We start from the raw sequence: 10,528 nt of genomic DNA, 5'->3' as shown, positions 1-10,528 counted from the left end.
TATGATTTAATTAGAAAGACATCACAAAGCACTGAGTTCGATTACTCAGCTCATTGGCGCTGGATTACTCCAGGCTACTCTGCAGTTCCGATCCTGCCTCTCACAAGCACCATGTGCCCTGGGGCCTTCCGACAGCTCATAATTCTTCGTAACCATTTGACAGCGTGGTCTGAAGTGACAGACACGCATAATACTCCCTCTCCACCAGCTAGCTTGCTAGCAACACAAAAAAGGTGGTGAAAGCTGCGGCTGCTGATTGTGGCCGGGACTTGGCTTTTCAGAATCCAGGGAGAGGTCTGAATGAAGGCGGCGCCCCCTTCGGCCCATCTCTCACTCTTCCGAAATCCCGACCCGACCAGTCGTCCCCGTGACAGCAGCTGGCTGCTCCCTCGAGTTCAGGCCCAGCACCTGGCCTCAGTCGCCCTTCCTCACAAACTGTGAGGAGCAATACACTCCGGCATCTGCCCTCAAAGTCGCCACCCCACCCCCCCCCCACCCCACCCCACCCACCCCCCAGCCTGCATCCTTGCCTCACTGCCCTGAAGCCCGACGACGACCGGTAGAAAATGGCACAGCGAAGACGGGAAATCAAGGGCCCAGCTTTGCACTGTGCGTTACACTGTTAATGCTTGGAACGGCTGCCATTGAGAATTTATCACGGCTGCACAATAGGGACATGCTTTAAACATTGAATGACGACAAGTTCAGGGAGATTCACATCCAACAGCTCCTGCACTCCATTCAAAAAAAAAGTTCAGCTTTCGCACTGCGACACAATTTTTAAAAATTCACTCCCCCATCAGGAGTTATTATCTATCCCAAACTATCAAAACAAGTGTTTAAATTATCATCTTTCATCAAACTCTGTTCTCCCCACTTGCCCCCTCTCGATTTTCAGCATCTTAAATCTAATCTCTTCACCAGTACATCCCATTCCAAGTGTTTCATTTAAACGCCAATTCCCTTACCCTGCCTTCTTGTATTTCTTGGATTCTAACCTCCACTACGGAGGCACATCCGTAAAGCTTGCCTCCCGTCAACTGAGCAGAAACACTAAAGACCGAGGATCAGGACTCAACCGCGTTGCCCGTTCACACCCCGAGATAACCACCACCACCTTGCAACACAAACTCACACTCCGGCTGTTCCCCCCCCCCCCAAAAGGAGGACTTCAGTCTCAATTCGGGATGAGGATGGGAGCGGGAAATGGGTGCAGAGGCCCCTCCCCACCCACACTACCTGTGTCCGCTTTCTGGGTTTAGGTGCAAACTGAATGCTGGACCATCTTAAGCTCCCAGAGCGACGGAAATGAGAACAAGATTGCGATACAGGCCGGACAAAATGCAACGTTCCTACCAAAGTAGACTCTCATGATGTAAGAAAATACAAGTTATACCAATCGTGTGACTGAAAGTGGCCTCTACAGGCACAATGAGTTCTGCACAGGCAGGTTGTTTTAAAAACACATGCTGACTTTCCACTTATGGAGAGGTGCAAGCAATCAGCAAGGAATGCAGTTTCTACGCAAAAAGTTATTTTCTTCTGTACAGACCGGTCTTCGAGAGCGCGAGAGAACGATCTGCTGAATTCCTCCTGTCCGAAAACAGCCTGGTCTAGCAGGAGCTTGTCTGCAGGTTGCTCTCCGTTATCAGCGACGCAATGGAGGAAGGGTCGTATGTGCCTTCGGACTCGTCGTCAGTACTCAGGTCGTCATCCCGTAGTCCCACGTTGGCACGTGCGTTCTTGCGCCTGTACAGTGAACACAGAGCGGGGAGGTTATGGTCATCGGCACTTGCCACAAGTGGAGGTCATTCAGCGCACCCTCTTTAGGGAACATAGGGAACACAGGAGGAAGCCATTCAGCCCCTTGAACCTGTTCTGTCTGTATCTATCCCATCAACAACAAATTTACACAGCGCCTTTAATGTCATGAAACGTCCCAAAGTGTTTCGCAGGAGCATTATGAAACAAAATATGACACTGAGCCACATATTAGGTGAGATGGCCGAAGGCTTGGTCAAGGAAGCAGATTTGAAGAAGCATCTTAAGGAGGAGAGAGAGAGAAAGGCGGAGAGGTATAGGGAGGGAATTCCAGAGCTTAGGGCCCCAGGCTGCTGAAGGCATGGCCGCCGACGGTGAAGCGATGGGACTCAGGGATGCTCAAGAGGCCGGAATGAGCGCAGATATCTTGGAGGGTCATGGGACTGGCGGAGGTTACAGAGATAGGGAGGGGCGACGACATTGAAGGATTTGGAAACAAGGATGAGAATTTTAAAAATCCAGACGATGCTCGACCGGGAGCGAATACAAGTCAGCGAGCACAGGGTGGACGGAACTCGGTGCGAGTAAAGACAAGAGCAGTAGAGATTTAGATAACCTCAAGTTTAGAGAGGATAGAATACGGGAGAGCAGCCAGCAGTGCGTTGGAACAGACAAGTCTAGGAGGTAACAAAGGCTGAATGAGAGTTTCAGCAGTGGATGAGCTTCAACAGGGGCGAAGTTGCAGATGTAGAAATAGGTGGCCTTAGTGATGGTGCGAATATCAAATCTCTTAAACACCTCAATATGATCAGCCCTTAATCTCCTAAATTCGAGGGAATACAAGCTAGTCTATGCATCTTGCCCTCATAGTTTAACTCTTCTGAATGCAGGTATCTTCAGATGAATCGGCACTGCACCCAATATAAGCCTTCTGAGACACAGTCCCCAGACTGAACAGGGTGGGGGCAGAAAACAAACCTTGATCTTCCCCATTACCTCATCTCACTGGGCTTTTGCCTTCACGGCCTTAGTCCCATCGCAAATGCTGAATCCTCTTCACATGAAGATCGCCCCTTCAGTTGTAAATAACCGTTTTTAGCCGATGAACTTATTCTCCAGAAATATCAGGTCTGTCCATACTCTAACACCAATACCCTTAAAAAAAAAAATCTTTCCATGTTACGAGGCTGTGGTTCAAATCCCACACCAGAGACTCGAGCCCATAATCCAGACCGACACTCCTGGTGCGAGTGCTGAGGGAGCGCTGCACTGCCTGAGGTGTCGTGATGCAGGGGAATGTGGCTGCCTGCTAAGGAGGCTTTGGACCCGGTGCCGTGACCATTAAAAGCCTTTCAAACTGAACTAAATCCTGTGCAGCAAGTTGTGTCGGGGAGAGGGACACCTTCCACTTCAACCACCCGATGTCAACAATCAGGTGGATCCCTGATCAGATAATGCAAGAGAAATGGCATTTGTCCTGCATCAAACGGGGGGGGGGGGGGGGGGGGAAGCCCGTCTGTTACGCATTTCAATGAGGCTTCAGAAAAATAGGTCAAGTGTTTAAAAAACAGACTTCTGCTGGCTGTAGTATAGAAGTGAGTGCCTTTAGCTGTGTCGTGAGAGCAGTGAAATTGTCCAGATACATTCAACTTCCAATGGAAACAGATTTATTAGTAGCGTTTACGATATAATGGTCCAACTTCATTCAGAACATGCTAGTAAGTGAATGACATGCAACAGGGCTTTTAATGAATCCCCTTAACACATTCGTCTGGCCTTAACCAGTCAGGGAACTGAGCTATCTCGTTAACACATGTGCACATGGGGTGCTTTCCACTCCCCTCAACGCACAAAAAAAAGTCATCGTTCCGGTTTCAGTGGGACATGCACTTGAAAGCACCCCTGTGAAGTTTACAGGTTAAGGGTAAGCAAACAACACCTTTGCCAGTAATCGGTTACCTGGCAGCAGCCCGGTAAGTGGGTTATTGACCAGTTAATAAACAGCTTTTAAGCAGCCGGTAAGATCAGTGATCTATGGAAACAGCACTATGGTTGGAAGCTTGGCGATCAGCGGGTTCACAGGGCTGCAGCACAGATCTGCATGAAACAGATTTGAAACAAAAACTTACACCGGCTCAGTCTGCTTCGCGTCTACAGTGGAACTGCCTAGGGAAAGAAACAAGTGGAGGTGACACAGTTTATGCTTTGTCCGATGAACCCAACCTAAGAGCCAAATGTCCTTCAGGGCAGCTTTTAATCTGGAAACAGGTGACAAAAATTGATTTAAAAAAAAATAATCAGAGCGGTTGGGGGGGGGGGACCATTCGGCCCCTCGAGCCCGTTCCGCCCCTCAAGGAAATCGTGGCCGATCCGCATCAAAGCCAGTGACAAGCCGGCAACCTTTCTGGGAATTCCTACCCATCAGAAAAGTGAGCAACCATCGAACGTTTGGTCCCAACAGCATTTTTCATTCCAGTCTGGGCAATGGATGCGGGGAAGGGTATTCGACTGCGGGAGGCGTCGCAGTCAATTCCATTTTCCCACCCGACGTCCAAACGAGCAGCCGGAAGTGTGAATCGTGGATGATTTCGCCCTCCCCTCACTCACCCAGGGGCACCAAAAGCAGCAGTCGTACCCAGGTGCCGCCTCAAGATGAGAGACGCAACTGGTGATATTCTAGTCAGTTGTTTCTCAGCAGCATCACCTTCAGAGCAGTCACATCGTGCGACGTCACGTTTATTGCTCATCCCTAGTTACCGGTGCCTGGTGGTGTGCCTGCTTCTGGAGAAACCGAGCATCAGTTTGACAGTAAAACCACACAGCTGAAGCCTCTCCCCCCCCCTTTGAGAAGTGAGAACCATGAGGCTTCAGCTTCTAGCACGAGCAGCTCCATCAGGAATGGCAGGGTTGTTGGGTGAGTGGGGGGGGGAGATGGGCCATGATCTTCTGATCTCCTGGGACCCACCGTAACGACATAAAGAGGGCCAGTCACTGCCAGTCTGCATCCACTCGACCTCAGCTGCGTTGATCTAGACCAAGACTTGTGCTCCATTGGAGACCGAGCAAGGAGAGAGGGACAATAAAAAAAAGTGTGATAAAACAATAAGGGCCAATAAAGTTTACATTCCTCAGGTACATAAAACGTGAACAGTTTTATTGTTCAGTACTTGGAAGTGATTTACAACATGGGGTGGGGGGGGGGGGGGGCAACTTTTTATTCGCTGGTGGCCAGCTGCTAAAACACAGATGGAACAAACTCATAATGCAAAGTACCAGACACACAATACGTCCAGTTGCCACACCCTCACCTATTATACTCCTTATCTATGCTTTCAGTAAGCAAATTACAGATCAGCTAAAACAGATTACTATAAAGATGAGCCAACGTTTAGCAGTGAGTTTATGGCTGTAACTTAATTTCACAGCTCTAACACGTACAAGTCAACCATTCATAATTTGAGAACTTTGACTGCTTGTAACCTCCCCTTCTCTTACAGCGTCCATGAAATGCTCATGAAAGGGCCTCGCTTCCCCATCTAGTCTTTATCTCACTGAATACAGTCACTGCACCTCTGCACTTTCCTTTAGCGTGTCCAGGCCTCTGCGATTTAAAACAGAAACTTCCTGCACTGTCTCTTCATCTTTCACGATCTTAAGGCGTGGAACTCCTGACTTCCGTTTTGTCTTAGAGCCTGGAGACTGTAGGAAGAGGTTAATAATCCGAGCTCTGTGTCACCTGAACCACTTGACTTCCTTCCAGGCTCTGCTCTATTTCACGCTCTCCCTTTCTGGCCGCGGTCCTACACCCACTTTTCTCAGTTTAATAAAAAAGGCCCCCGCTTCCGAAAGGCATTCTCCCCGTGAGCTCTCTCACCAGATGTCCTTTTCCAAAGACTTGATGCGATTCTGCAGCTGCTCGTTGACTTCGTGCAGATCTTCCAGCTCCCGCAAACTTTTCTTCCTCGCGGTTTCCAGGCGCTCGATTTCCTCCTCTGCTTCATCCACTTGTCGCTTCAGTGCTTTTACTCGCAAGGTGAGCTATGCAGAGAGAGAGGGAGGAAAAACAAATGCAATAGGGGATGAGTAACTTGCTGCAAAATTAGTTATTTTTACAAGCCTAACATTCCTGAATGTTAATGCTCGTTAGAGAAATACAGTCCTAACATTTCTTACGCCAACAGTCCTAGCAGGTTGCAAATTATGTGTGAGGCTAAACCAGTCAATTTCACTCTATATTTCTATCCTGGGAAAATATAGCCGAACCAATTTACATATGAATCTTTTATTTACCCATTAGGGTAGCCGTCTCATATAAAGGTGTTGCTCCCTGTAATGAGGATTTATTTTATGCTGCAGACTCTGAGCAATAACTAGCTCACCTTCTTCCTCTGTCACAGCTCTCCGGGGTAGAGAATGCCCAAGATTCACACTCCTCCGAGCGAAGAAATTGCTCCTCATCTCAGTCCGAAACGGCCGAGCCCTTAACCCGACACCGTGACCCCCCCCCCCCTCGTTCTGGGCTCTCCAGCCCTGGGGAAACAGCCTCTCAGCACTTTGTGTGCGTGTTATGCAGGGAAACATGGTAGCTGTTGTGGACTGGCCTTGAACGGCCAATGACGATGAGATGTGCAACGTGTTAGCAGGCTCTTTTCTGGTGTTGGTCTGTGGGGGGTATCTTAGGTAGGAAAGTGGATTTTCCTACTCATCTTTGAATAACGCTACGGGATCCTCATCACCAGTATAAGTTGGGACCTCAGTTTAGTATTTCGTCTGAACAACACTGGATGATTCAGTGTGGAAATCTGGAGTCTCCAGTGTCAGGTTTGAAGCCACAACCTTCAGACTGAGGAGGTGAGAGTGGTACGAACTGAAATTGAGCGGACACACAGACCTGAAGCTATATTCGAGTACACTTCAAGTTACTAAGCCAACTGCCCCACCCACCACCCCGCCCCCCCACCCCGCACAAACCCCCAATCCCAGCAAAGGGGGCCATGCAGGGTTAACTCTGGGCAAAAGCTACTCCACCTCCCTCCCAAAGCCGTACCTGGTCTTTCTCATCGGACACCTGCTGCCGCTCATCGTCGAGTTGAATGGTCAGTTCCTTTACTTTCCTCTCCAGCTTGCGATTAGATGCCTGCAGTGCGCTTCGGTCCCTGTTAACGTGAGGGAGAGAGGGAGGTAGGGGAAAGAGAGAAAGACAGACAGAGGGAGACTATTGAGGAAAAGGATCATTCGCTACTCCCAATATAGATATTAAGCCTGAATTTAGAACATGACTTCCCCCACTCCACGAGCCTGCTCCGCCATTCAATACAATCACGGCTGATCATCCACCTAATTCTACTGTCCCGCCTGCTCCCCATATCCCTCGATTCCCTGAGAGATCAAAGATATTATCTCAGCCTTGAATATACTCAATGATGGAGTTTAACATTGTTTTCAGTTCAGCAAAGGGAGGCTTGCAATTATGAACTCTCTCAGAAAAATTGCCCCAAAGCACTTCACATGCAAAATGCGGCAGTCATTTCCCACAAGTCAGTAATCTGATTAACGGTTGGTTAATCTGCTTTTTAGTGCTGCAGTTGTAGGGGGAAATGCTGGTTAGGACACCAGGGGAACTCTCCTGCTCTTGTTAGTGGGATACACACGTGAAGAACGAGCAGGAAAAGACCAGCTGGCCCATCAAGCCTGGCCCACACCACAGCAGCTGGACCATCAGTGCTAAATACTTGCAGCCTCCACCAAACCCCCCCCCCCCCCCACCCACCCACACATCACACCCACCCTCGCAGAAATCTTTTAACATCCACGTAACAGGCACATGGGGCCTCGGTTTAAACGCTGGGAAGTCCCTCCCTAAACCTCTCCGCCTCGCTCTCCTCCTTTGTCACTCCTCAACACCTGATTATCTGTCCCCCTAATATCTCCTCGCGTGGCTCGGTGTCTAATAACGCAACTATGAAGCATCATATGATAAAGGTGCTGCATGAATGCAAGACACTGCTATTACTGTCTTATTCCAAAGGATGACATTTCACATTCCAGCACTCCTTCAACTCCAGCCTAGGTTATGAGCTCAAACCCACAACTCTGGAAGGTAGCGATGAATGTGCGACAGACACCGAACTAAGTATAAGCTAAGGTACCAAGTTTCAAAACAAACCACTACAAGCATTTTTTTTTTTTTTTTAAGTAACTCAAAAGTTACAAAGACTTTCTTTCCCGAGCGGCAAAGCATGCCTCAAGGTCGTATGCAATGACAGGGAAAAACTAAAAAAAAAATTAATGTGCAGTCTGGATTTCTTTTTATTAACAAAAAGAACACAGAGATGAGGAGGTTCGCGTGAAGCAAATGGATTGGTTTGGAAAGGAGCAACACGTTTTCCCAACCAGATCAGAGACAACCCACACCGGATTTTCCACTTGCACTGGTTGGGAACAGAAAATAGGAACTGGGAGGTAGATTTCAAGCCAACGCAGGCTCAGAAAATCACGGCCATCGTTACGTAAAGAGATCCTACACAGACATGCTCTACACCCCAGGTTCTGTCTTCTAAATTAACCCCCACTCCCCCCTCAATTTTCTTCTCCCCCCCCGAATTTGATGACTTTGACTGGGTTCGGTTCTGTCAGGTTTCAGCACATCTCCAAATGCCCACTCTCCATATGCGAGTGTTGAAGGTGAGCATCACAAGGCAGGGGGAAAGAGGTGCAGAGACACAAACTCATCATAGCTCTGACAACAGCTATCTGACAGACCTTGCCCCACTCTGTACAGACTGGGGGGGATCGCTCCTGGGACGTTCTGGTCCAAACGGGTTTGCATCACTCCAAGACAGCGCCTTTCGTTTTTACTTGGCACCAGCTTCCGACTGCCCTCTGGAGAGGCAGCAAATGCCTGGTGGCCTGAGCTTGGCTCAGCGGTAGCACAATCGCCTCCAAGTCAGAGGTGACTGGTTCAAAGACCACTCCAGGAGTTCAGCAGGCGATCCAGTAATTCAGGCTGACACTTTAGCGCAGTACTGCGGGGGGTGCTGCATGGTCAGAGGTGCTGTCCTTTGGATGAGGTGCTAAACTGAGGCCATGTTCGCCTGTTCCAGCGGGTGTTGTACTGGAAGAACAAGGGGGAGTTCTCCCAGCATCCTGCCTAAAATTTATCCCTCGATGGACACTTCAAAAAGCAGTCATTGCTTTCTGGGAGCGCTTGCTGTGTGCAAATTGGCTGCCATGTTTTGCCTACATTCCAACAGTCACTACACTTTGTTGCAACTCACTGTAAAGCATTTGAGACACTCTCTGCTTCCGTTATTGACTCAGGGAAGAGTATCTAAGCCTTGCCTCTTGATAAAATGGCTGCAACTGGGAATGCTGAGCTCGTTGTGATAAACTCTCACCCTGCCTCAGCACTGGCCCAGTTTGTTTGTTTCTTTTGCAGCTCGTACCTTTCCTCCGATTGCAAGCGATCCTCCAGCTCCCTAATGCGAGATTCAAGCTGAGGCAAGTTAGCGTTTGGTTTTAGGCTCCCTTCAGAGTTTGCCAGTCTGGCCTTTAGATCTTTAGTCTGCAAGACAAACAGAAATCAGGGTTAATTGTAAGGTACGAGACTGGATGAAGATTAAGATGAAAGACAAAGTGTTAATACAGAGAGTGACAAAAAGCTGAACAGCCTGGCCCCAAGCACAAACATGAAAAAAAGTGGGTGGGCACAGTAGAAACAAACTAAATCAAACTAAAATAAAATAAACACAAAAAAGAAAAACACTAAAAAATAAGAGAGGCCTAAATAGTCCCCAGCCACCATTAGCCTCCTCCGCCAGAACAACTTCTCCTTCAACTCCACTCACTTCCTTCAAGTAAAAGGTGTTGCTATGGGTACCCGCACGGGTCCTAGTTATACCTGTCTTTTTGTGGGATTTGGCGAACATTGCTGTTCGAGTCCTACTCAGGCCCCCTTCTCCAACTCTTTTTCTGGGACATTGATGACTGTATCGGTGCCGTTTCCTGCTCCCGCCCAGAACTGGAAAACTTTATCAACTTTGCTTCTAATTTCCACTCTTCTCTCACCTTTACATGGTCTATCTCCGACACTTCCAGTCCCTTCCTCGACTTCTCCTTTTCCATCTCTGGGGATAGGTTGTCTACTAATATCCATTATAAGCCCACTGACTCCCACAGCTAAATCGACTACACTTCTTCACACCCTACCTCCTGTAAGGACTCCATTCCATTCTCCCAGTTTCTCCGTCTCCGACACATCTGCTCTCATGATGCTACCTTCCATGACGGTGCTTCTGATATGTCTTCCACTTTCCTCGACCGAGGATTCCCCCCCCCCCCACTGTGGTTGACAGGGCCCTCAACCGTGTCTGGCCCATTTCCCAAATCTCTACCTTCACCCCTTCCCCTCCCTCCCAGAACCACAACAGGGTTCCCTTTCTCCTCACTTTCCACCCCACCAGCCTCCACATCCAAAGGATCAGACTCATCCATTTCCGCCACCTCCAGTGTGATGCGACTACCAAATGCACCTTCCCCTCCCGTCAACATTCCAAAGGGATCATTCCCTCCGCGACACCCTGGTCCACTCCTCCATTACCCCCCCAACACCTCGTCCCCTTCCCATGGCACCTTCCCCTGCAATCGCAGGAGGTGTAATACCTGCCCATTTACCTCCTCTCTCCTCACTAGCCAAGGCCCCAAACACTCTTTTCAGGTGAAGCAGTGATTTACTTGTACTTCTTTCAATGTAGTATACTGTATTCGC

General features: G+C 48.9%; 1 protein-coding gene across 6 annotated transcripts in view; it reads right to left on the bottom strand.

Annotated features, from left to right (window-relative positions):
- Positions 1 to 516: 516 nt before the first annotated feature.
- Positions 517 to 10,528, bottom strand: part of cgnb (cingulin b) — an 81,859-nt gene continuing 71,847 nt past the window's right edge. For 5 of the 6 annotated variants that reach the window (XM_068022668.1, XM_068022673.1, XM_068022671.1 and 2 more), the window contains 4 exons: positions 9,207 to 9,325; positions 6,809 to 6,917; positions 5,636 to 5,799; positions 517 to 1,749 (listed from right to left, as the gene is read on the bottom strand). In XM_068022668.1, coding sequence (XP_067878769.1) covers positions 1,614 to 1,749; positions 5,636 to 5,799; positions 6,809 to 6,917; positions 9,207 to 9,325 — 528 coding nt within the window. In that variant the 3' untranslated portion in view covers positions 517 to 1,613. Of the gene's footprint in view, positions 1,750 to 3,890; positions 3,928 to 5,635; positions 5,800 to 6,808; positions 6,918 to 9,206; positions 9,326 to 10,528 lie in introns of all 6 variants that reach the window. The other variant, XM_068022674.1, reaches the window with a different exon arrangement.

The sequence above is a fragment of the Heterodontus francisci genome, chromosome 46 (assembly GCF_036365525.1).
Source record: "Heterodontus francisci isolate sHetFra1 chromosome 46, sHetFra1.hap1, whole genome shotgun sequence".
Taxonomy (NCBI): domain Eukaryota; kingdom Metazoa; phylum Chordata; class Chondrichthyes; order Heterodontiformes; family Heterodontidae; genus Heterodontus; species Heterodontus francisci.
The sequence above is the reverse complement of the archived record's forward strand: the minus strand, read 5'-3'. Positions and strand labels throughout refer to the sequence as shown.